This window comes from Sciurus carolinensis, chromosome 1 (genome assembly GCF_902686445.1).
Source record: "Sciurus carolinensis chromosome 1, mSciCar1.2, whole genome shotgun sequence".
Taxonomy (NCBI): Eukaryota; Metazoa; Chordata; class Mammalia; order Rodentia; family Sciuridae; genus Sciurus; species Sciurus carolinensis.
This window is the reverse complement of record NC_062213.1, coordinates 67,076,956-67,101,739: the sequence shown is the minus strand read 5'-3', so window position 1 is coordinate 67,101,739 and position 24,784 is coordinate 67,076,956. Positions and strand designations below refer to the sequence as shown.

At 39.2% G+C, this 24,784-nt stretch overlaps 1 protein-coding gene across 1 annotated transcript in view; it reads right to left on the bottom strand.

The window, feature by feature from the left end:
• Positions 1-21,604, bottom strand: part of Cpa6 (carboxypeptidase A6) — a 330,677-nt gene extending 309,073 nt beyond the window's left edge. Inside the window, exon 1 of the mRNA XM_047519692.1 lies at positions 21,489-21,604. Coding sequence (XP_047375648.1) covers positions 21,489-21,604 — 116 coding nt within the window. The remainder of the gene's footprint in view (positions 1-21,488) is intronic.
• Positions 21,605-24,784: the final 3,180 nt, after the last annotated feature.

Genomic DNA, 24,784 nt, shown 5'->3' with positions numbered 1-24,784 from the left:
CACTTAAGATCAACTTGAGCTGATCTTTCCTCTTCCAACTGTCCAATTAGAAGTTGCTAGATAACACCATTACTAAATATTTACGAAGCAACCTACTATGTGAAAGATCTCCTAATTAGGGGCTGAACAAACATCTTATTCACTTATGACCTCCCTTTTAATACGAAGGGCAAGCATTTCAAATGTTTAAATAAATTAAATGCAGGCTGGGGAAAAAAAATGTCCTAAATCTACCATATGGAGTTAATGGTGCCAAGTTGCTTCTTTTTATAAGCACGAGAGCTTTTTAAGCTGAGCACTCTGGCTACGCCCATTAGGTTACATGGTCCCCTCAGACTTTGTTGTATGACATCTGGTACTTTACTGCCTCAGAGGCTAAAGAGAAATACCATGCGTGCCATTTGCTTTGTCTCAGTCTTTCTGAAAGGTTCTCTTTCAACTTGGTCTTTCTTTTTCTGTTAGTGGTAATATTCTTCAAGGGTTTCAGATATTGAAGGTCTGGTGTTAATAGATTTCCTTTTGACTTTTAAATAAGTCACACATCCATTACTCAGAAAAGAAATAAGGGAATAATACAACTAGGATTTGTATACTAGCTTTACTTTTGCAGAAATTTTAAAGTATATTGTTGCCCAGGCCACTGCGTTTTTAAAACAAAGCATATGCATATGTCTAGATGTAACCAATATGAGGAATTTGATGGGGAGGGCCAGGTGCACAAGAGTGGTAGAGGTTCAAGGTTATGCTTTTCTTTCTTTCTTTTTTTTTTTTTTTTAATTGACAAGGTTGGTATGTTACTTTTTAAAAAGAACCCAAAGCATGGATCAATGCCTTTTCAAATGTGGAAAAAATACTGCAAAATTTTCAAACATGTTTGAATTTTATGTATTCTGCTAACCTACATAAAGGTTAACTTCATGTAAATGGTACTTTTTGATAGTAGAGGCTTTAAAAATGCTTGTTGTCATCACTGCCTACATTACCTTTGGCAGGCAGCTTGACTTTCTTATTTAATAGACTTTTCCAGTAGTTCACAAACAATAGCCTATAAATGAGATGCATCAGCATCACCTGGGAATCATTTTTAAAAATAGATTCCTGGGTCCAATTTCTGGAAACTCTAATTCAGTATATTTGGGATAAGTCTAGGGGGTTGTATTTGCATTTGTTAAATCTACAGGTGATTTTGATAAGGTCTCAGCTTTGAGATCCGCCTGCATTCCTTCTGCGTGTGAAGTGTGAAGTCAACTGGACTGTGACCCAGGTTGGGCTGACATTTTCTACATGCTAAAAATGGCAGGTCACTGCATCTTTCTGAAATGAAAAAATGGTGGTCCTTAATTGGTAGGCTGAAACTATGAAACTCGGTTATGACACGTAAACCTTAGTCTTTATAGGGAATGTGAACATTACGGGAAATGTATCTTGCCCTATGCTGCCCTATTTCAGGGGCATTTGGAGTACTTGATTTTTTTCTTCTTTGTTTCTCCAATAGGCATTAGAGGAAGAGATATCAGGTACAATGACATACCCCAAAAATGTAAATCAAAATGGAATTCAGATTTCTTCTTCCCTAGTCTGGTTCTTATGAAATGCTAATTACACGCTGACATGAAATCTCTCATGTTGGTGTATCAGATCATCTTGATGTGAAAAGTACTCATTAATGTAGCCTCACAAAATATCACTGCCACCACGTCCTCACTCCTCCCAAAAGGAAAGAACACAAAATATATCCCAAAAAAGATTCCTACAATGCAAAAGTCAGCACATTGCAAAATAGGACCATACATATTACTCTAAACTTTAGTTTTTATTTAAAAATATACATCACATAGATTCCTTTAGGTTAACACATACCCATAATTCATTCTTTATAATATCTTCATAATATTCCACAGCATAGATAAATCATGATTTTTTTCCTGTTGGTCTTTATTGATGAGCTTTTTCAGTTTTTTTTTAAATCACTATATTCAATGTACAACAAGCATTTTTACACACATGCTAATTCTTTTATTTTAGACACATGTTTTTCTAATGGAATTTTTCTGCAGAAGGGTATGAGGATCTTAACCCCTAATAGATTCTGCTGGATTACTTTCCAAAGAGGTTACAGCAATTTCACAATCCCTCCAGCACTATATGAGAATTCTATTTCCTTTTATACCCTCAACAACATTAAGTATTTTCAGTCTTTTAGGGTTTTGCCAAGTTGATATGTGAAAAATAGTTTATTATTTTAATTTTGATTTTCTTGTGAGAAAATGTGGCAAGTATCAATGAAAATACATGCCCTCTCCTTAACTGTCTGCTTTTGTAAATGACCTTCTAGGATAAAATAAAGTTATACTCTGCCTCACATCATGCAGGGAAAAAAAAATCCATATAGAACTTAAATGTAAAAAGAAAAAATACAAAATCAGAAGGAAAGTTATATATTTGTATAATTTTGAGTGGGAGAGTTCTTTGACATTTTTAAATAAGATATATCTAAATGCCTCAAAAGAAGAAAAACTGAAGGTAGATATGAAAATATAATCACTAAAACTGTTTACATTGCCTGTTGCCTTACAGAAAAGTCAAAAGACAAATGGTAGGCTAAAAAAGCATTATATATAACACAAAAGAGGAATATCCCTAATATATGGTTCTCTCAAAAGATGATAAGAAAAGGTAAACAGGAAAAGAAACAAACTAAAGAAAAATGAGCCAAGGATAAAAATTCACTGATTTTTCCCCCCACTGTGTTTAAAATATAGAGCAAGTGCTTGAGACATCAGAGCATGATGTAGGTGTATCTCCTGCTCCAGAGCCTGCTTGAGCTCACATACCCTCTACTTGAGCCCTCTGGCACTAAGGTCAATTTCCTCACATGGTATGTTGCCTTTGGCAAACTTCACATACTTACTAATCACATCTGAAGGTTTCCTATTGACATTTCCCTCCACCCTCCACTTTTAACTCTGCACTCAACTTACTGGAGCTTCATGCCTCCTGAAGCCAAGAGCTTATATTCAGAGAGCTGTCTACTAGAAGCAGAGGGTCTCCAGGGCACAGCCTCACCCATGTTAAGGTGTGCCTGACAGTATAAAGACCACATCCAGTTCCAGAGTTTAGATACTGAGTTTTGGAAAGGCACCTGCATAGTCTTTATATCCATCAGAATTTATTTGCATGCTGTACCCATAGATGAGGAACAGCTGAGATAACTCATGAACACGTGCTTCGCAAAGATACCAACTACGTACATACAAATGAGAGTAAGCTATTAGTCAAGTTTCCATTAAAACCACAATCAGAAATAATCAGTGAGAGTAGAAGCATCACGTACCCCATGTTCCTTTCTCCTAAGTTGAAGAGGGCACATCTCTCAAGAGCTCTAGTAGCCACACCCAACAAACTCATCATTTAAGGCCCCACCTTAAAGATAACATTCTGAAGAAGGCTTCTCCCATCCTAGACTCATCCTCCAATTTCTGGTCATATGTTCCTTCTGAGTTGTCAGCACCCTGTCTGATTGTTCCTTTGTAACGTCAATCACAGTTGTCATTGAGGCTACCTCAACTAGAGTGTAAACTCAGTGAGAGTAAGGACCACATCTATTCTGTGTGGAGTGCTTAGCATAGTACCAGATACATAGTAGGTGAACAATAAACATTTATTGAATAATAAAAAACATTGTATCTTATTTATGTATGTCAGCTGTTTTTAAGAATCTATAATATTATTTACTTATGTGTTGTCTTTGTGCCTTATGAAATTAGGACAAGGATAGGAGTTTTGTCTTTCTTATTCCTACTGCTTTATATTCCTAACACCTAAAACAACTTGAGACATATGTATTCCCAATAAAAAATTGAGAAATAAACATAGGTCCTATTATATGCTGCTGTTGGCCTACTTAATGGAACCTTGAGATCATTGCCTCCATTTGCAAAGATTCATGACTGGAAATTATGAGCATCCTCAATTTCCATATTTTTAAGTCATTTACATGCAACATTTAGTGTGCCAAAACATATGAAAATAAAATTTAAGTAAGAATGAAGTAAAATAAATGTTAGATAAATAATGCTGTCTCAGTCAGTCATCCTACTCAGCATGCCATATTTTCTTCAGGTGACAGTGGGTCACCCAGAGTTATACTGTAATCTGTCACAAAGTTACTTGCAAATTTAGGCTTTTTCAACATTCTTTAACCAAAACAAGACAAAGACCTCTCTAAATATTTTGGAAGCAACTGAAAAGTGGTTTCTATTCACAAGTTCTTTTTCTTTTAGTTTTCAAATAAGATTATTGGTTAGGGACAGAATCAAGCACCCATAAATCATAGGTAATGTTGACTCAAAGAGTGAGAATATCAAAGTACAAGAAAGTCAGATAAAAATTAAGGATGAGAGATTTTACCAGGCAATAGAGCTGTAGTATAAATGTATGCAAACTTTCCTCTCAATTCATGTTTCTATCGAGGCAAGAAACAAATCCTTAGTCCTTTTTGGCAAATCAAAAGATATTTAACATAGACTAGGTTCTGATGATCAATATTATTGCAATTTTAAAAAGAAATTGATGATGTGAAAAACTCCTGGCAAATATTTTTCCTGCATTTCTTCTTAAAATATAATGAACTCACTCAGCCTGGGAAATATGTAGGGTAATATATGAAAAATGTAATAGATTCATCCTGCAGTCATTTCAAATGCCCTTTCCTCACTTTTAAACCAAAATCCAAATACAGATTTAATCATATTGTGATATTGAGACCACTGAAGAATTTCTATTTGAAAATCCATCTCCTTAAACCATGTATTAGCTGATGCTCATTGTTTCTGGTGTTATTTTAAGCTGAAAGGTCTTGAGCTCTGTTCTGTTTTTGAGTCTCCCCAGGTCTAAGTGGCATTCACCAAGGGAGCCGCTTTGGCTATTTAATGCTTCATTGGAATACCCAACAATCTCATTTTCACTCAGAAAGAAAAATAGGAACGTGCTTGTTTTTCATTTCAGTCGTCAGTTTGGCAGTGACTATTATATTATTAAATTTACTGACTCCTGATTCTTATTTGCAATGCTTCTAAAACCATTTTGGCACAAGATACCCCTAGAAACTGAAATTCTTGCTATAGGGTTGATTTTTTTTTTTTTTTTTAGAATTTTCACATGCTTGAAATTATTTTTTCTTTGAATATAAAAGTAGTTCATGCTTCATGGAAAAGAATTAGCAAATTGGAAGGAAGTATAGAGAAGGAGAAAAGAATAAACTCTAATAGTTTCAACTGGTCATAATAACCACTTCATATTCTGGAATTTTCCTCCCAAATATAGATGCTATATCATATGTAACAAATCAAGAGTGAAACTTGATGACTGATAATGTTCGGTATCCTGTTTTGTCTCCATTTTTACTATAGCTTATAAGCATTAGAAATTACTTGCAGACACAATGGGTACAAAAGATCCCACAACATGCATTCTATCCCTGAACATATAGGTTGTATTCAAGGTTCTTATAAAATAAATAAGTTGGTGATAAATATATTTCTATATGTTCTAATGTTTGCCCACATTTTAAATACTTCCCAAGGAGTTTCTCAGAAATGAAATATAGAGAATACTAATACTTAGAATATCATAGTTATTAAGTTTCTGTATGCCAGCTCTTTCTTTGTCCTAAGCACTTTACATAGATGAACTAATTCAATATTTGCTCAATTTTACAGATGGGGAAACTGAGGAACAGAGCGATTAAATAACTCCCTCCAAGGACACATTACTATTAAGTAGGAGAGCAGGTGTTCCTAAACTTCTGCTGTGTGGATTCTGTAATCACATCTGGCAGAGCACAAACATGGGATTTGCAAGAATGAACCACCTAATTTAATCTCAGAACATTATAGAAAGCAAGGCCCAGAAAGATTAAGTGACTTATTAAAATAACAAATAGCTAGTTAGTAGCAGATCTAGAACTTAACACATCCGATTCCTTACCCAGCAGTTCAATAACTTGCTACTCAAAGTCTGGTTCCATGGTTCAGTATTCATATCACCCGGGAACATGCTAGAAATACAGAATCTCTGGTTCTGCCCTCTTCCTCCTGAAGCCCCAAGAATCTGCACTGTTATCAAAAGACCCTGGAGTTCCATTTGCACATTTCAATTTGAGTAGCTCTGGCAATACACTCAGTAAACTTGATAGATCTTTGAAACTTTAGTGAAAAATGTACATATAAGCAGCTAGTATTTCCACAGCCTTAAAAAAAAAAAAAAAAGAAGAAGTCCTCTTTTTTCAGAGTTAAAGTTCATACTGTTGAACCATCTGAAATTACTGTTATTTTATATTTAAAAATAGTCAAATATTGGCAGTTTATTGTGTTCAACTTCAGTGGAGAGCAGGTTAATGATAATAAAACTTAAGAGATATCTGTCAATCTCTGCAGAAATTGGATTGGAGAAGACTAACACAAAGTTCCTTTCCCCAACCAGGACTCAGTTTAGTCAGGAAGAATAAAGAATGCCATACAAAATCACAAGTCCTACTGTGTAGCACTCAGAGATCTCAGGAGGAAGTGAAGTAATGCTCTGGAAGACAAAAACTATGGAAGAAAATTATTGCTTCTATTAATAGCAAGAAAAATGGATGCGCAAGGCTCGGCCAAATTATTAAATTTATATCTCTGTAGGCTGCTCAGAGCCTGATAAAATACATACATAAAGAATATAGGTGTTCTGCAAAGCACAGAAGATGTGAATTACTGCAGGAAATGTGTAAGCCTGTCAGCTGCATTCTTTTTAATGGTAGGGCATGCAATTCTTACTGGCCTGATTTTGGTCATTTCTATGCTCTGAAATTCTATAATATTCAACACAGAGCACTTCTATCAGCAGATATGGGGTGGCTTAGGGGGTCTCCCCCAAAATAAATTCTCCAACACTAGTCAGATAGGCTATAATTTGATTCAACTCTGAACACATTATAACCACACCTAGCACCAGATCCCATAAGTCAATGGCTCAGTCCCACAGACCACCCACTACTTCCAATGCCAATTGCAAATGCAGGTGTTAGGAACTTCTAACCAACTGGCTGTAACATGTTGGTCCCTATGACTCCCTTCTCAGGTTCCATCATTTGCTGAGACATCTCACAGGACTCAGGAAACACTATACTCACATTTACCCAGATAAGCAGCCAGATGGAAGAGGGTCTTGGGCAAGGTAAGTGGGAAGGCCCTTCAGGCTCTTTCTGAGGCCATCCTTCTAGCACCTCCACATGTGCAGCAACCTGGAGGCTTTCTGAACCCTGTTTCTTTGGGGAGTTTTTAATGGAGGCTTCATTACATAGGAACAATTAGAACATTAGTCTCTGGTGATCAAATCAACTTGCAGCTCCTCTCCTCCACCTTCTCCTCCTTTCAATCCTTTCTCATGGAGACCAGTTGATTTCACATAACTTCTGTCTGGACATTTCTGGATTTTCCTTAAGCCAAGTTGCTATTGTGGGAAGCATGGTGAGCTCCAATCAGGAAATGCTGAAAGTCCAAGGAGCCTGAATGACATAGGACTCTATTTGATCTTTGTGTTCAAGTTTTTATTGTTATATTATTTTAGGGGAAGCCTCCTTATGCTTTCCAGGGCCATTCTCTTTATGTGGGTACCTGAAATTATTATGGAGATCTTAATAGGGAACTGAGTCCAGGAATTGCAACCAATCTTTGTTCTTACCAAATCAAGTCATCTAAAGAGAGAAAAATACGAAAGGAAGAACATGGCCAAGAAAGTTCTGAGAAATAAATCAAAAGGCCTTTGGTTTGTAAAAATTAGTTGAAAATTAGAAAAAATTTAATGGTTGAGAAGCAGTCTATAGTCTCAGATGAATTCAAACGTATTCCTTAGAGGATAAAATGACAATGACAAAATTCAAGAAGAGCTTCACTAAATTTGGTAAAAGGCAACATATGATAAACATGTTGACCAGCAGACGTTCATTAGGCACCAGCCAGGGAACAGTGGCTTCAACTCCAGAGATCTCCTCCCAAAAGCCCAATGCTGCTCAAAACAATTGCAGGAGCTTATATAAGTAAAACATCTCAGACCAAATTTGGGTAATAGTGTGACACCTAAAACACATTGAACAGGGAGAAACCTACAGGAGGGCAGAGGATATCACACTTAAGCTGATACAGGTGGCCACTTATTATGGTTTGGATGTGAGGTGTTCCCCGAAAGCTCGCATGAGACAATGCAAGAAGATTTAGAGGAGACATGATTGGGCTGTGAGAGTCTTAACCCAATCAGTGATTTAATCCAGATAGGGATTAACTGAGTGGTAAATGAACTGGCGTGGTGTGGCTGGAGTAGGTAGGAATTGGGGGCAAGGCTTTGGGTATATATTTGTATCCGGCCAGTGGAGTCTCTCTCTGCTTCCTGATCACAGTGTGAGCTCTTCCCTCTGCCACACTCTTCTGCCATGATGTTCAGCCTCACCTCTAGCCCTGAGGAATGGAGCTGGCCTTCAATGGACTAAGACTTCTGAAATCATGAGCCCTCAAACAAACTTTTCCGCCCCTACGGTTGTTCTGGTCAGGTCTTTCAGTCACAGCAGAGAAATAGCTGACTAAAACATCACTCTAGGCTTCCCAACTTCCTCCTAGATCCATAAGGGGCAAATGGTTTCTACTCCTCAATGCCTGTGATTGATGAAATCTAGTTTGGCAAAACTGCCTAACTAACAAATCTCATTTGGCAAAACTGTTGGCAGTTTGATTCCTAGTTTCTTCATGTCTTTCCTGACCCCCACTCCCTCCCTTCCATCCATTCTGATTTTTGCTAAATATGCCAAGACTATCTGGGGACTGTGAGAAAATAGGTAAGAATAAGACACAGCATCTTACTCTCAACTTGCTTGTCACCTAAAAGGAAAGTCAGGACATCCACAAACTGTGATACTGAGCAGAACAGTACAGTAATTGTTATAAATGACAGAGAGAGTGTAATGGAATCCCAGAAGGAGGAAGCAATCAAAGGATATGGTGGCATCAGGAAGTGCTGGCTCCATGGAGGAGAGAGTGTTTGAACTGGATAAGGAAAGACGGGCAGATGTGGAGGAGGGAGGACTTCCCCAGAAACATGCTGCATAGACAGGTGCAAAAGAAGAGGGCTGTGGGTGATTCTAGGCAATTCATAGTGATACAAAAAAAAAAAAAAAAAAAAAAGATAATAGCTCACTAACTCATGGGGAGCAGCAGGAATAAAGGGTGACTGACAGGTTCCCTCAGTTGCAGTTCCAGTCAGGTCACCCTGCAGCTTGTCTTCCACAGTGGTTCTCAACCTTGAACTTAATCACCTGGAGCACTTGTTAAGACCCAGATTGCTGGGCCCCACTCACAGTGTTCCCTTGGGAATGGGAGTAGGAGGGCCATCTGAGAATTCTGCATTTCTAACAAGTTGTTAGGTTATACTGACATTGCTGGTCTGAGACCCTCTGTTCAAGGTCATGCCACATAGATTCAGGCCTCGCTTATTGCTTCCTATGCTTGGAAACTTCTACTCTCAGAGAGTCACATGACTCCTGGTCTCATTTATTCTTCTCATCAACTCTCCTGACACTCTTTATCCCCTTTCTGCACTTTTATCTCTCTCTCTGTAGCCCTTATCAGAACTCAACACTATGGTTTATTAATTTTCCATCATTCCATTAGAATTTAAATCCCACAAGAGACTCTGTTTTATTCATGAATACCTAAAGCAGTGTTATATTCCTAATACCTAAATTCCTGTGTTCCTAGACCTTAAAATAAGTGTTGGCCACATGGCAGTACTCAACCAGTAGTCTGACTGAACAGATTGGAGATTACCATGGAAAGAAGAGAGGGTGGGGAGCAGTTTGTAGCAGGAAGGATGGAAACTGAAGGCTCAGGTTAAATGCTGCATGGCCTCCATCTTATCAGTAAAGATACCTTTCTCTCTGCCCTTATGAGTAAAAAGGTTTGGGGTCAGAGGTGGGAGGAAGGAAGGGTATAGGTGCAGTAGGGGAGGTTGAGTTTCTAGAAGGATTGTATGGAGAATACACTATCTCGGCAAACTAGGATCTTATGAAAAAAGAAATCAATAAAACCCTCATTTTATGAAGAGAAAAACAGACTATATTTCTCTCTGAAATACTGAAGGGTTTTCATACCAGATGTTATATAAGATAATTTTCTTCTCATCACTCATCGTCATTTCTCAGTTCACAGAGGTCTGAAAATTTAGCGGGAACTGGACTCCCGGATACGTGACTTCCTTTCTGCCCTATAAATCCAAGATTTCGAAATTGACTGCTGAAAAATATTCTAAATACTCCAAACATCTTGTGACATACGTTTATCTCAAATGCCTCCAACCTCCAAGATATTTAACACTTTTGATGCCAGATGTCTTGTTATCATGTCATCAAGATATCCCACGCAAACATGATGGCTAGGATAAGACCCCAGCCCTACTGGTTTTTTAAAATATTATTTTAAGATGTTGGGACCTTTATTTCATTAATTTACTTATATGTGGTGTTGAGAATCAAACCCAGTGCCTCACACATGCTAGGCAAGTGCTCTACCACTGAGCCACAACCCCTGTCCCCTACTGTATCTTATTATGACTCTTCTGTCCTCATTAGAGTCATAAAATCAGAAAAATTAACTTAGTAGACATTTAGGTGATTCATCAGTTAGTCTGATAAGACAAAGATGTTCTGAAAGGTAAATAGAAGATATGAAAATACATCCAACAAGGTCACATGTATAAATGGTTACATTCTCTAAGTGCAAAAACAGACCAGAGTTCTCATCTGGTGATAAATGTGTTATACCCCAAAGTCTCTTAACAGCTGGTAATTTAAGCCTGAAAGGCTAAAAAAAAAAAAAAAAATACAGGATATTCATGTTAAGAAAATGAAGGTAGAGAAAAGACAGAGTGTGAGTGTGTGCTGATACTTGCCTTTTCATTTGTTTTGAATAATTGTTCATGCTCACCCCCAACCCTCAGTTTAAATTATTGAATTTAAATTAAGCCCTGAGGAGGAAAACTGCCACGCTCTCCACAAGACACAGCCTGACACAACTGCCTTCACCCAACCTGGGGATAAGAAGCAATGGTGAGAATGTGGGGGTGGAATGAGGAAGGATGGAAGGACTTGAGAACTGAAGAAAGGAGAGAAAAGACCAATTCACTGTCTAAGAATAAGACATTTTCACAGCTGCCCAGAATAGGAGTTAATAGAAATAATCAATTTTGCAAGAACATGTGTCCATATGAAAGCCTTTCCAAGTAATATTAGCAGAATCATCTACCTAATACCTTGCATTATATTTTGATTTAGAAAGTTCTATATCATTTCATTCAATGCTAGAGAAATACAAATTAGTGGCAGCATTTTCCTTTTCTTTCTTCCATTGCTATTACATTTCTGCCTTCTTTTATTTCATTTCAGAGTCCCAGAAATTGCTCTAACACAAACTGTCAGAGTTGAACAGGTATTCTCTTTGCCTTCAATTCCAGGTGGGATTTCTCTATCAGTCAGGGGTCCAGCAGAAATAGAATTTTGCTTAGATGGTTCAATCGAAGACTTTAATAAAGGGGCTATTGACAGCTGTGGGCAGGGTAAGAGGACAGACTAGAGTTGCTAAAGCACTCAGCGATTAGTGATCCCTCAGTCTAAAGGGACAAAAGAAGGAAAGGAAATATACCCCTACAGGTCAGAGAGAGCTGGCCTTTGGAAGGGGTGCTGCTCAGGAGGGACTGTTCTGGAGGCTAGCAGCTATCATTGGAACTGTGGACTTGCAAACAGGAAGGGGTAACATGGAAGAAATGCCCTGGTCTTTCTTTCTCCTATCCTCCATTTGTCTTCTGAGGAAAGGAGCCAGATACAGACCAAGAGGCCCATCTCCCAGGCCCAGAGAGGATGAGGGTTGAGGAGACTGCTGACATTAATCTTGCTTGACTGACTTTTTAACTTCCTACAGCCATATTTAAACATATGTCCTTACCCTTTTGTGAAAATAGACTGAATGATAAAGGTTTATGGGAAGCATGTTATGGTACCTTGAAGTAAAATGTAATGATCCAGAAAAAAATTATGGAGGTGGGTTCATGGTTCTATTAGAGACTACTTCTATCATTTTCTGCACCCTCAGAAATCATCCTTCTAAAGGTCCCAAGTCATTTCCCTCAGGAACATTTTAAATTTAAATCCTCCCTCCTTTTATCAGGTCCCCTATTTACTACCATCTCTTCATAGGACCAGGACCTCACTTTGTACTTTATAAAGAAAAGAGAGGTGAGCCAGGAGTGTGCCTCTCTGCAGAGACTTTCCCTCTTTTTCTTCTTTACCTATAGTTTCTTCCTTTCATTTGCCAGCTGGCATAAAACATGAGCATACTGTTCCTGTCTTAAGTAAAAGCAAAATTGCTACCTTTAGTTCTAACAAACAACTCCCCATCCTGCTCCCACCTTCCTTTCAAGAACAAACTTCTTGAAATTCCGGTCTACACTCGCTGCTAATTTGCTCACATCCCATTCAATCCTAAATCTACTGTATTCTGGGTTTTACTCACTACACCATCACAAATGGATGATGGCATCACAAATGACTTCCTTCATGAGAAACCATTTTGGGTACCACTTGGCAATGATTGATGTAAATACTGACTTCTCCCTTCTTGGAGTACTTTGTTTCCTTGAACTGAAATTTCCTGGTCTTTTTTCCCCCCCTTGTACCAGGGATTGAACTCAGGGGCACTTAACCACTTAGCCACATCCTGAGCCCTTTTTTGTATTTTATTTAAAGACTGGGTCTCACTGAGTTGCTTAGTGCCTCACTTTTGCTGAGTCTGGCTTTGAATTCAAGATCCTCCTGCCTCAGCCTCCCAAGCCACCAGGATTATAAATGTGCACCACCATACCTGGTCTGGATTCCGTGCTATTTTTTTTGCTCATTTCTTTTCTGGCTTTTGTTCTCCACCTTCTTTAGTTTGGGGCTTTCTTTTCATATAATAAGAGCTTCCTGAGTGCTCCACCCTACACCCAAGTTGTCAAGAAATTTGGTTTACACATCAGTTACTGGAATTTATTTAACAGTTTAGATCCCTCTCTTGAGCTCCAGACCCAGTTATTCTATTGACTACTTTATAAGCACCTTACACTACATGTATCTGAAATAGTGTTTACCTTTTCTACAAAGAGTTCAGTTCAATTTTGCAAACCTGAGAATCACTTTACACCATTCCTTCTTTCCTCTCTCCACTTGATTACCAATTTGTGAAAATTCTACCTCCTGAATAGTTCTTTAATTGGGTCCCTCCTTTCTCTTACGTTGCAACTGCAACCTTTATAACTATTGTCACCATAATATCCCATTGTCTCACCAACAGGAATCAGTCTTCCCTTCTCAGTGATTTCAGAGAAAACTTTCTTTTAAAAATCGAATCATTTAAATTCTCTGCTTAAAATTCTGCATTAGTACTGTATCACTTTTGGGAGAAATGAGAACTGTGTGTCATGGGACACAAGGCATGTCATTATCTCACCTACCTTAGGAGCCTTACCTCTTCTTACCCTCACAATGAGAAATACCTTCTATTTTAACCATACTTAATTGCTCTAATTTTCTAGATTTGACCAAGCTCTCTAACTAGTGTCTGGAAAATCTTAACCTACTTGCATGTGTGCTTGTGCGAGTGTGTGCTTCTGTGAGTGTTTGCGTGTGTGTTTGTGTGTGTGTGTATGTTTACCAAAATCAGGGCCATGTCCTTTCAGTACCAGTTATTTAAAAAGAAAAATGCAATAATTCATGTTTAATAATCCACTCAAATTCCTGATTGATCTAAGTTGAAAGAAGAATGGGTTGGCTGTCAGTAGACATTTGCTGACACTGAGGCTTCTACTTATCACTTAGTATGTTCTTAGTCTTTAGCTAAATACCATACTTCATAACCTCCCTTGCATCTAAGCCCATCTACCTAATTCTGGTCAGTAGGAAGTAATGTTTGAATTTCTAGACTGTCATCTCACAGTTCAGAAGCCATCTTTGAGCTCTCCATCCTTCAATCTGGATTTGGTGAACTAATCCTTCACTCACCTGGCACCAAGACTTTTCTCTGGGGGCAGAGGGGTCCTAGAATTGGAATTGTTTGTTTACTTGCCCGAGTTACTCTTTACATTGTGCACACGAACGGTGCTTTCACCTCTGTGGTCCCAGACTAGCAGCAGAACAGACATCCTACAAATATTTTTAGAAATGAAATAAAATCCTCTCTCGTTAAACACTTCTCAGCCTTGCCAAATCACTTGACTTCATCCCCAACAATGCTAGGGAACAGGAAAGGGTAAGCCGATTTCTAGATTCGCCAAAGGTGATGCTGTCAACTGTAAAGAATGCTATGAATTCCACTGACCTGGGTTTTAGACCTAACTCCACCAGTATCTCTGAAAATCCTTTTACCTTGATGGAGTTCTCCTTCCTCATGTATTAAACAAAGGGAAAAGGGACTGGGCTATGTTTTGTTTTGTTTTGTTTGTTTTTTGGTCTCCTCCAGTTCTGACTCTATGACTTAAAGGACACCACTTCTAACCAGCTTGACATGTAAAACTATATGAGTCCTCTTGGAGGGATCATTCTTTCAGGAGAACCAAGTGGAAGGAAGAATGAATGAGTCGGTTGTCATTCAACATCTATATGACCACAGAGTGACTGCTACTGACCTTTTAGTATGTTCTTCCAGATCTAGCCTTTGGAAATGACTGCATTTCACAACCCCCTTGCATCTAAGCCCATCTACCTCATTCAGGTTTGCAGGAAGTGATATTTTAATTTCTAGTCTGTGTCCTTTCCTTTCCATGTTCCTGCTAGGTGAACTGTGAGAGACAGAAGACTCCTTCTGGGTCTGCATTTGGGAGTTGAGTATTCAGCATAGCAAAACTACAAGACTGCAGGGGCCTGGTTCTCTGGCATTGCCAACCAGTCATACCTGTTCTGGATTTTTACATGAGCAAGAAATGAATTTATTGTTTAAGCCACTGAAGTTTGGAATTGTTATGAGGAAAAAACAAAAACAATTTACAAAATTCAAATAACAGTATCTTTTCTAAAATAGACACTGAAACAAGAAAACTTTCTATTTTCAAAGTACACTGAGAAAAAAGAGCAAAGATGATAATTCTGTTGAGAAATCATGTTGAAGTCTGTTTAAACATTTAATAAAATAATTTTCTAGGGAATTTGACACTACCCAGAATATGATCTGAAAGCTTCAGAGTCTGCATTCCACTTTATCATAAAGAAGCTAATGCCTAGAGGAAGAGCATGAAGGCTTTTATTTAGCAAAGTAAATTCTAATCCAATAAACTAGTTATCTACTGATTGATCATAATGAGGACTCTACAGTAAGTCACCAAAAGATATTTTATTTTCTCTTCAGTAATTCCATTTACAAAGACAGGAAAGCAGAATGCGTGCGTAGTTTGTACAATATGAGCTGTGAAGTTATGAAACACCAACATTCTCTGCTGCTTTTGGGGAAATGGAAGTGGTTACCTGATGGTTTTATCCAGGAAGTATGTTGGTGCTATAAAATAAAGGATCTATTATCAGACTGGGCTCCAAGGAAAAAGTGGCCCAGAAGCACTTGAAACCCTCTTCTTTACACTAGCTCTGTGAGCAGAGCGAGAGCTGATTCCCACAGAGTGCTGTCTGCCTGAGAATACAGGTCAGAGAATACAGGGCCGCACGCCCTTAACCAGCAGAGCACAGGGCCCCAATGCACAGAAGAGACTGCAGGCAAGAAAGCTTTTGGTATAATGAGCTGATAAACAATCAGCACTTAGGGACTGTACTTTGAGTTAGTGCATAAGGAAAACTAAAAATATTCTACCATTAATAAGGGGCAAGAGCTAAAAGGAACTTTCTGAAGGCACTGGAGAATAATTATATTAATCACACACTGATTCATGGGGGAAAGGCTCAAAACCAACCTAAGAACCCACCACTCATCCTTTATAGTTGTTTTGTATATATACAATAGAAATTTGGGCCTTTTTTTTTTATTATGTGTTCTTTTTAGATATACGTGACAGTAGAGTATATTTTGACATATTGTACCTACATGGAGTATAACTTCCTATTCCTTTATACTTAATGCCCCAAAGATACAGGCAGCACATATTTTGGCTTATCATTCATGAGCTGAGATAACTCCTTCTGGCTTTTTGACCCTTGTTATGAATGAGGCCTGGTTGCTTTGCTGGCTGGTTAGAAGCACGCTATGCTGCAGTGCTACGTCTGTGACTTGACTAGATGTGGGTCTCAGGGGTGAGGAAGGGAGAAATAGAGGCAGGAAAACCAGAAAGGCTGATTCTAGAAGACATGAAAGCCTCAGAGAGGAATCTGGATTTGAAGTAGATTTGGCAACAGAAAGCCAAAATAGGTTGTTGAGCAAGGGACTAGCATGTCTTATTTTCATAAGATCATCAATATGAAAAAGGACTAGAGAAAGGCAGATTAATTGAGAGAAAACTACTTTAACCCAGATTGAAAAAATGAAGTTGGATGTGGCTGGCAGCTATGAGAAGGAAGAGGAGAGGAATAATGAAACTCTTTTGTAGAAATAGAAGGAACTACAGATAAAAGTGTTTCAGAGGAAGAAAATTAGAGTGTAGCTGAAGGAATGCAGGAAAGTGCATTAAGGAGTCAAACATAGGAAAGAATAAAAGTGTTGAACCCACAATTTAGTATCTATCTTAGGATCCTTCTCAGACTGAAGGGAAGCATTGCCAGTTACCATGCCAGAATGGAGGTGCAACTGGGATGGTCACTGGCCACTTGGGCCAGTTTGGGACAAATGGGGATTTACAGTCATCCTATCTGAAAAGAGCCTTAAATATTCATATACAACAGAACTCTCAGATTCATGTGACAGCTCTGATCTCTTGTATGTTAGTCCTATCTAGGCTTCCGAGAGCTCAGGGCATGGCAAGGAAGCCATCATCAGGGGACAGAAAAATGAAAATTGCTATTGATAGAGAACAGTTAGAGAAGTGAGGTGCATAATAAACACAGTGTCCCCCAAGGTTGAGTCTGCACTGTAGATCACTGTATTTCTCATGGTCCCTGTCTCTTCCATATGTCACATCCCAACTTGGGGCCTCTTTGCTTACAGATTTTAGAGGACCAAACAACTTCTTTAAAATAAAAAAATCTTATTTCCTTCCAATCTACTTCTTTGATTCCCTATATTCTATTTCTGCAGATGACTGGAGAATTTGGGATGACCAGGAGTGCAGGTGTGTGTTTGGGGTGGGGGTGAGCACAGCACAGACAATGATTCCTCTGCACAAGCTGGCGGTACAGTTGCTGTAGCCAGCCCTGTATACACCTGTGGTCATGGAAGAAAGGCTGTGTCATCAGAGCCTGAGAATGAACAGAGAAAAGGAAGGAACCACATTGAAAATGAGAGGAGACTTCAATGAAATCAGGGCTTGGATGAGAAAGGATGAGTGCATACAACCTCAGCAGGCAGATTGATAACCAGTAGGTTCATGTCTCAAGAAGCAGCCAACATGGTAGGAAGTCAGTTCTGTCTGCACCCTCCACTGAGATACAGCAGGGGTGGGAGATTGGAATTGACCAGGCCCTAGAGGAGATTTGTACCACTCTTTCTTGGTTCACTGAGTATTCCTATCAATCCCCATAAGAGTCATACACCCTTTATACAGTGTATACTCAATTTACATGTGGGCCATTTTCTTTCACTAAACTGCAATTCTCAGAGGGCATTAACTCTGTCAGTCAAAGTTCTTGGCACACATGGGATTCAAGTAATACCTAGTGGATGAATGAAGGCCAGTGTTCATGGCCACTTCTGGTGATACTATTTTTTGAATGTATTTGACAATCAAAAGTTCCTTCATCTTCTGTTTTATATCCCTTGTGGTCATTGCCTTTCTGTAAATGATTCACCATCAGTGACTCATTGCCCACTAGAGAAGGTAACCAAGATTAAACTTTCAATTTCACCCACAGAATCTACTCTTTCTTTATTGTCCTGAAACTATCAATTTCCCAAATAAGATTAAATCTTCAGTTTTTCCTAAATGCAATCATTTTCTCTGCCAAATGAGTGGTAGATTGAGAAGTATAGATTATGGAGTCAGATGGAGCTGAGTGAGAATCCAACTGTGTCCTTGGGTTAGTTAGCTCTAAACTTAAGCTACCCGTCCCCCGATCTGTACCTCATTTAGCTTATCTGTAAAATGGAGGATACTAATGGCCTATGGTTATTGAGAGAATTATAATAATTATTATTTTAAATAAATTTTTATTTTAAGTATTAGTGGTAGCTCTTTCACTACCCTATTAAATATTTACCAAGTGCTAAGAACCATGCAATAACCATGCTAATGCTTTCATCTTCCCAACAACTTGGTGAGGAAGGATCTCGTGTTACTTCCATTGTCCAATAGGAGGAGACTGAAGTTCAGTCAGGTTAAGGATCTTGCCCAAGGTAACAGAGCTACTAAGTTGGGAAATCAGAAATTGAAACCCAGGCAGTTGAACTTCAGGGACTAGGCTACACTGACTGGCATGAAGGGAAGTAATGAATAAATAGTTTTCAAAAATCATTACAACACTAATCCTACAGTGTTGCCAGAATTTATTGTTTTACTGTCTTAGATCTCTTTTACTATCACTAAAATGTCTACCCTAATTTCCTGTGATGCAGATCATTTGTGTGTGTGTGTGTGTGTGTGTGTGTGTGTGTCCTCAATATCACAGTATAATAAATAACTAGGCCTGCTTCCAGGAAAACGAGATGAGGGAAAAGAGGAGATGACACAGGGATGTTTGCTTGTGTAGGAGTCTCACTCACTGGTTCCCATTTGTTTATTGCCCAAATGTTTGGCTTGGCATTTGTAGCCTCTACAGCCCTCCAACACTAGAGTATCAGCAGAGTAATAACATTCAAAGTCAATTTATTTTCCTTACTTTGTTTTCTTTCTATGTGTTTTTAGACCTCCCTTTTCAATGTGTAACTAATATTTATCCAAAGTGTCAGTTTTTGTCATTAGATTTTTCCCTGTAGTCTCCTCTACATATTTTTTTTATTTCCTGAGACACTTAAATTTGCTATTTGCTAAGCATTTATTACACCATTAGCCCTATCCAATTGCTACTAATTTATGTATAAAGAGGACTGAGCTTAAAAAAAAAAAAGAAGTGAGCTCATTAGCTGCTCTCAGGAGGCATGCCAGTTTTTCCTGACTGTTCTTTTATTCATGTTCAGGGTCCTGCAAATGATAATCACATATTATTGGATTCAACCAAAACCAGCTAAATATCTATAAGCAAATACCAGAAATAGAGTTGTCCTATAATTATTTACAAGAAAATAAGCACAAAACAAGAAAAAATGCATTAGGGGATAAAAATGAGGTGACTTAAGATAACTTTGAATAGACAAAGCCTAAGATTATGCTAATTACCATATTCCCATGTCTTCCTACTAGCTTCTTGTTCCCTAAAAACCTAAACATGCAGAAAATAGTTCTTAAGTAAACAAAGCAAAATACTCCCAAATCTGAGCAGTTTCTGTCTTTGGTGGTGAGAGAATGACATATATCCCACAAAGGTAAGTTAAAGTCCTCCATTTTTGATGGTGAGTATACTCAGAAATATTTCTGATTTTAAAGAGGCCCTGGGCTTCTATTGTGATGGACAGGGAATGCTCAATTCTTCGGCTTCTCATTATTTTTTTTTTCCTTCCAGCTTTCGGACATCTGGTAATTTATACATTTGGGATATCTTATAACGTGGCAGCCAAAGAGAAAATGGCAATTATTACTTTCAGTGCAGAACAACAGAGAAGGCAGTGCAGCCTCCTGCAGAAGGGCTCCAGTTGCTAAAAATTCTATACAGAAAAGATGCTGGCACTGGCCTCATTTCCTCTACAAAGTGGTGCCTGGGGAAGGGCACAGACCTGCTCTGCTGAAGCAGGCCTGGCAACTTATCATCCAGGAGCGCCACACACTGAAATAATTAAGCACTGGGCCGCAGCTGAGTAGAGGGGTGATGTCCTGAGTCACACACACATGGAAATCTGTGACATATGTTTATTATATGACCTGTTATTAGGAGAGTCAGAATTAACTCCTCCACAACCTCAGGTGACACCATCAGTCATTAAACATGGGCTTCTTTACTTGCATCTCCAAAGAGGTGACGAATTACAGGATGTAATGCCTGGACCTTAAGTGTTAGGAGACTGAAAAGCAGCCTTCGGATGTTAACTCCTTTCTTTTCCTCCCAAGAACACAAGGATGGAAACACTGGAGATGGTACTACCATCTATAACCACTACTTTGATCAACACTTCCACCCCCATCCTGCATCCTCTAGAACAGAGGGCCTATTTTAATTTTATTTTTTTTTTCTGTGAGCACAAACACTGAAGACAGTAAGAAAAAGAGAAACACAATTATTTTTTTCAGGGTTACACTTATAAACTTTTCCTTACATTCTTCCTTAAAAATTTTTTTTTTCTTTTTCTTCAAGACATTGGGAATTACCTGGTCATTTTTCAAGTTTAAATGAAAACTTCTCAACTGGTGATTGAGTGATAGCAGACATTTAAGAAGACTTGACACTGGTTTTCCTCCTGTTTTAAGCAGTTGAACTAGAAAAACTATTTAAAGTCCTTCCTCTTCTCAAATGCAGGCATGCCATAATTTCTAGATTCAAACAACGACCCCCTGCAAATCTGAACTGAGTCCTGCTGTCTACACCACAGCAAGCCTTCAGGATAATAAGAACATGCATAGTAATACACTGCTTCATATCCAGCCCTGGGCCTCCTTAAGAAAACCATATACAAAGCATGTTAACCTATAGAGGGGGAGAAACATCGTTTTCCCCTTTGTTTCTCCTTCAGAAAAATATCCCTCAGTTTACAGTTGGCTACTTTTATTCTGCTTATTTTGAGTTGAATTATCAGTACTGCTCGGATTTTAAAATCCTTCTAATAACTCCTCTGAAGACTAACAAGCATTTTTTAAAAAGCCATTTTTAAATTAATCACTGGTGAATTTCAACACAGTGCTCTTGCATACAATTCCAAAGGAGAGACTTTAATTTTCAAGTCACAACTCATATGATACAGCAGCATCCTTCACGCTGAGCATCAACCAAGGCAAATATTGCAAATATTGGCCATGGTTACCCCAAAGACAGAATCCCATTCAACACTGGTCCACAGCTGAGGTTCACATACTATCAAAAATATGAAAACCCCGACTCTCAGTGAGCTAAACCAAAGCACTGGGAGCTGCATGTATGTTTTGTACAGGCGACTAGAAAAGTGTGCAGATTCACTCAGAGACCAGAAAAAGCGAGGCACGCAGGAGCAAACCAGCCCCCTCATCCAAATCAAAGCCCTGCGGGGCAGGAAAGTCGCTCCACTTACCCAGCATAGCGGTTGTTGTAAAGGTGACTGTGCCCTGGTTGCAGAATCCTCAAAAAAAGCCAGCAAAGAGGTAGAAAAGCAGCTGGCTGGCTCCTGGGCTTCCCGAGGAACTTCATAGCGTTACAATGAGAGGAGTTGAAAGTTACAGCAGTCACCAGAGGCTGGAGGTAGCTCACGGCACCCCTGGCTCACCACGCACGTTGTCTGGGAAGGGGGTGGGGGAGGCTTGGGAATGAGCAAAATGTGACACTTCTTTCCAGCCACAAGGGGAAAAAAAAAAAAAAAAAAAAAAGTTTAGGCAGCTGAGGAAGGAAAGTTGCTATTAAGACTTGGTCTTGGGAGGAGAAGCTGCAGCCCAGCCCAGCCGGAGCCTGATCCTTAATCAGGCTCCCCTGGAAGGGGCTGGGCCTCCATGGTGCTGACTCATGGCAGGGGTTGCTGGGTGCTGCTTCCTTTGGGTAGTTCTTCTCTGTTTTGTGGTTTATTTGCTTTGCCAATTTGAGGCCCCTACGTTTTTTGGAGGATCATTTTCTCTCTTACCTTCTGCAGAAGGACCCTGTCCTAATTGCAAACCTTATGTCTGAGAATGAGCTCAGCAAGAAGGCATAGAACATTCCAGGCTTAATGTTTTGCTCTCCAATGACAGATTTCTGCACAGGTTCTGCAAAACGCAAAGCATAGTGCATAGTATTGATGAGCACATGCACAGGAGGAATCTGCGCCACCTGAATCAGAGAAGTTGGCCTCAGTTCCCACTCCTGACAGTACCAAGAGGAGCGGCAGCTTTATTGGGCCCCAGGGAGCTCTTGGTATCCATTCTGCATCAGCAGCACCCAGATCTTCTGTGATTTTAGAAGTTCCCATGGGGACCAGGGGGCCTCCACGTGCATTACTGCTCTGGCTGCACATTTGGAATCATTTAGGGAACCCAAGCATTTAAATCAGAATCCCAAGGGGTGGAATCAGTAATTTGAAAATTCCCCCAGGTGATTCCAAATGTTCAACCAACACGCTGGTCTTAAGTGGGCTTCTCAGTACTAACCATCTGGGGATCTTGTTACCCACAAGCTCTGGTGCAGTAGCAGTTCCAGCCCACTGAGGGCCTGAGATTCTGCATTTCTCAAAGTCACACTTCGAGTAGCAAGACAATTTTTGTGTGAGGTCTGCCTTTTTTCTTCTTCTAAAACAAGGGGAAAACACCAACTAACCTTAGAATGAACCATTTCCTTCTCATGTTTTCCCATACAGTGATGGAGAAGATGTTTTTGTTTATTTGTTTTTGTATCCATTGCTTCTTCCTGAGTACATCAGAAAAAAACCTTTGGTGGGGGGGGTTGCTTTGTTCTATTAATGAGAACAATGTTACCTCAGGTGCCCCCTGGGACCCTGCTCCAGGTCCTAGTGACACTCTGAAAGGGAAAATGAATCAACACCTGTCCATCACACTTGCTCAAGTTCTCTGAAAAGCTGTGGCCAAGAACTTCTGTACCTTCCATTTTGACTGCCCTGAGTACCCCTGTTAGAAGAGAAAGCACCAAACCTTTCCCATCTTCTCTCCGTGGGGAGTTCAGCCAAGCTCCTTTGACAGGTTCAATTTCAGGCTCATGACAACTGAAATGACTTTCATTTAAAATGACTCTGAAGTGTTCTTTAACTTTCCCCACATCAACTGAGTTAATTTCTTTTCTGTGTCCCTCCCCCTGATATCTGGCAGGTCTTCTAACATAAGTCTCACTACACAATATTAATATTTTTGTCTAATTTCTTCACACAGCTGCCTTCTGGAATGCAAAACTGTATCCCTTAGGTCTTCACACATGTGGAGCTACTTTCACTTCCTGCAGGGAAGCAAAACGTTCACTGAAGGAATAATCAGGAATGTTTGTTGAGTGAATGATAAAACTAGGAAGAGATTCAGTCAACCCTCACTCTGTGGCTCCCCCATCCAGATAGAGGAAAGAACACACAGGCAGCAGAGATGCCTTTGGGGAATGAAATTTCCCAGACCTCCTGGTTTTGTTTCTTTCTTTGTTTATATTATTATTATTATTTTCTTCCTTCCTGACTTCATGGCCTAGTGCTTTGGTCTTCTCAGCTGAGAATGCTGTTCTGAAAGGCTCACAGGGATTCTTGAGGTCTTTTTGACAAGGCCAAGAAAGTCTATACGACAGCCAGTGAACTGTTGAAACAAGAGGTTGCTGGGTAAATAAAACACTTCACCTCTTTGCATTTCAGTATGTCAGAACAATGTATAAATCTGTCATACTATATCACAACATTAAACCAGGAATGTTCAGTCTCTGTCTAGGGATTAAGCTCATCTTCAAATCATTCTGGAGGATTGGATCCAGCAAACACATTCGACAAAGGGCTCTCCAGATTCTGAGACCCAAGAAATAATTTCTTGAACCACTGGAAATGCAAAAAACCCTGGAAACATCCTATAACCTTCCTAAAAATTTCAGATCAAAGAGAGGTTCTCAAACAATAGAAATCATTCCTAGCAATCTTCCTCTGCTTTCTTGAAGACCAGGTTATCTGATCAAACTTCTCTTGGTGAAGATAAGCTCCCATAAAAAGAGTGATAAATGAAGTCCATTTAGCAAGTGGGAGGAGAGCAGTTTTTTATAGATGGATTCAAAGATAAAACTTCCATTTTTAAGGCACTGAGAGAGAGTGAATTATTAAACCAGTTGGGGATTTGAAGATGAGAAATTCTACTTATTGACTATGCCTTTCTCATATTTTAGTGAAAGAGGGAATTTTATTAAAGGAAATATTATTATACAGAGAAAGAAAGGAAACTACATTTGGGAAAGAAAGATGTCATAATGGATTTGGGTCTGTTGTTGATCCTTAGATAACTTTTAATGTCTCTTCCAGATCTGAAATTTGATGTTACTAGAGGAAAGATTTTGCAAATCCTTTTCTTAATCGTATGAGTGAGTGCCGTATAGGTTGATTTTGGTAAAGCAATCTAGGAGATCAGTGGGTGTGGTGGGCTTTTAGAACAGGCAACCCACCCATTACCTTTGGTATGGGACCCATTTCTCAATGTCCTATTAGCACAGATCTTATTGCCTATCAGGTCTGTTTTACAGCTTTCTGCCTTTGTTCTAACCAGAAGAAATAGCAAACATGACATTAAGTTCCTGCCTTGTGGCTTAGCAATTCTGTGAGGAATGTTCTGGAGCTTCTTTGGCAACACATCACCAGTGATTCTTTTGCCCTCAGCTCCATTAGCTGCCCCTACTTTCTCCTGGGTCTTCATTCATTCTGTCGTCCATCATCCCTGT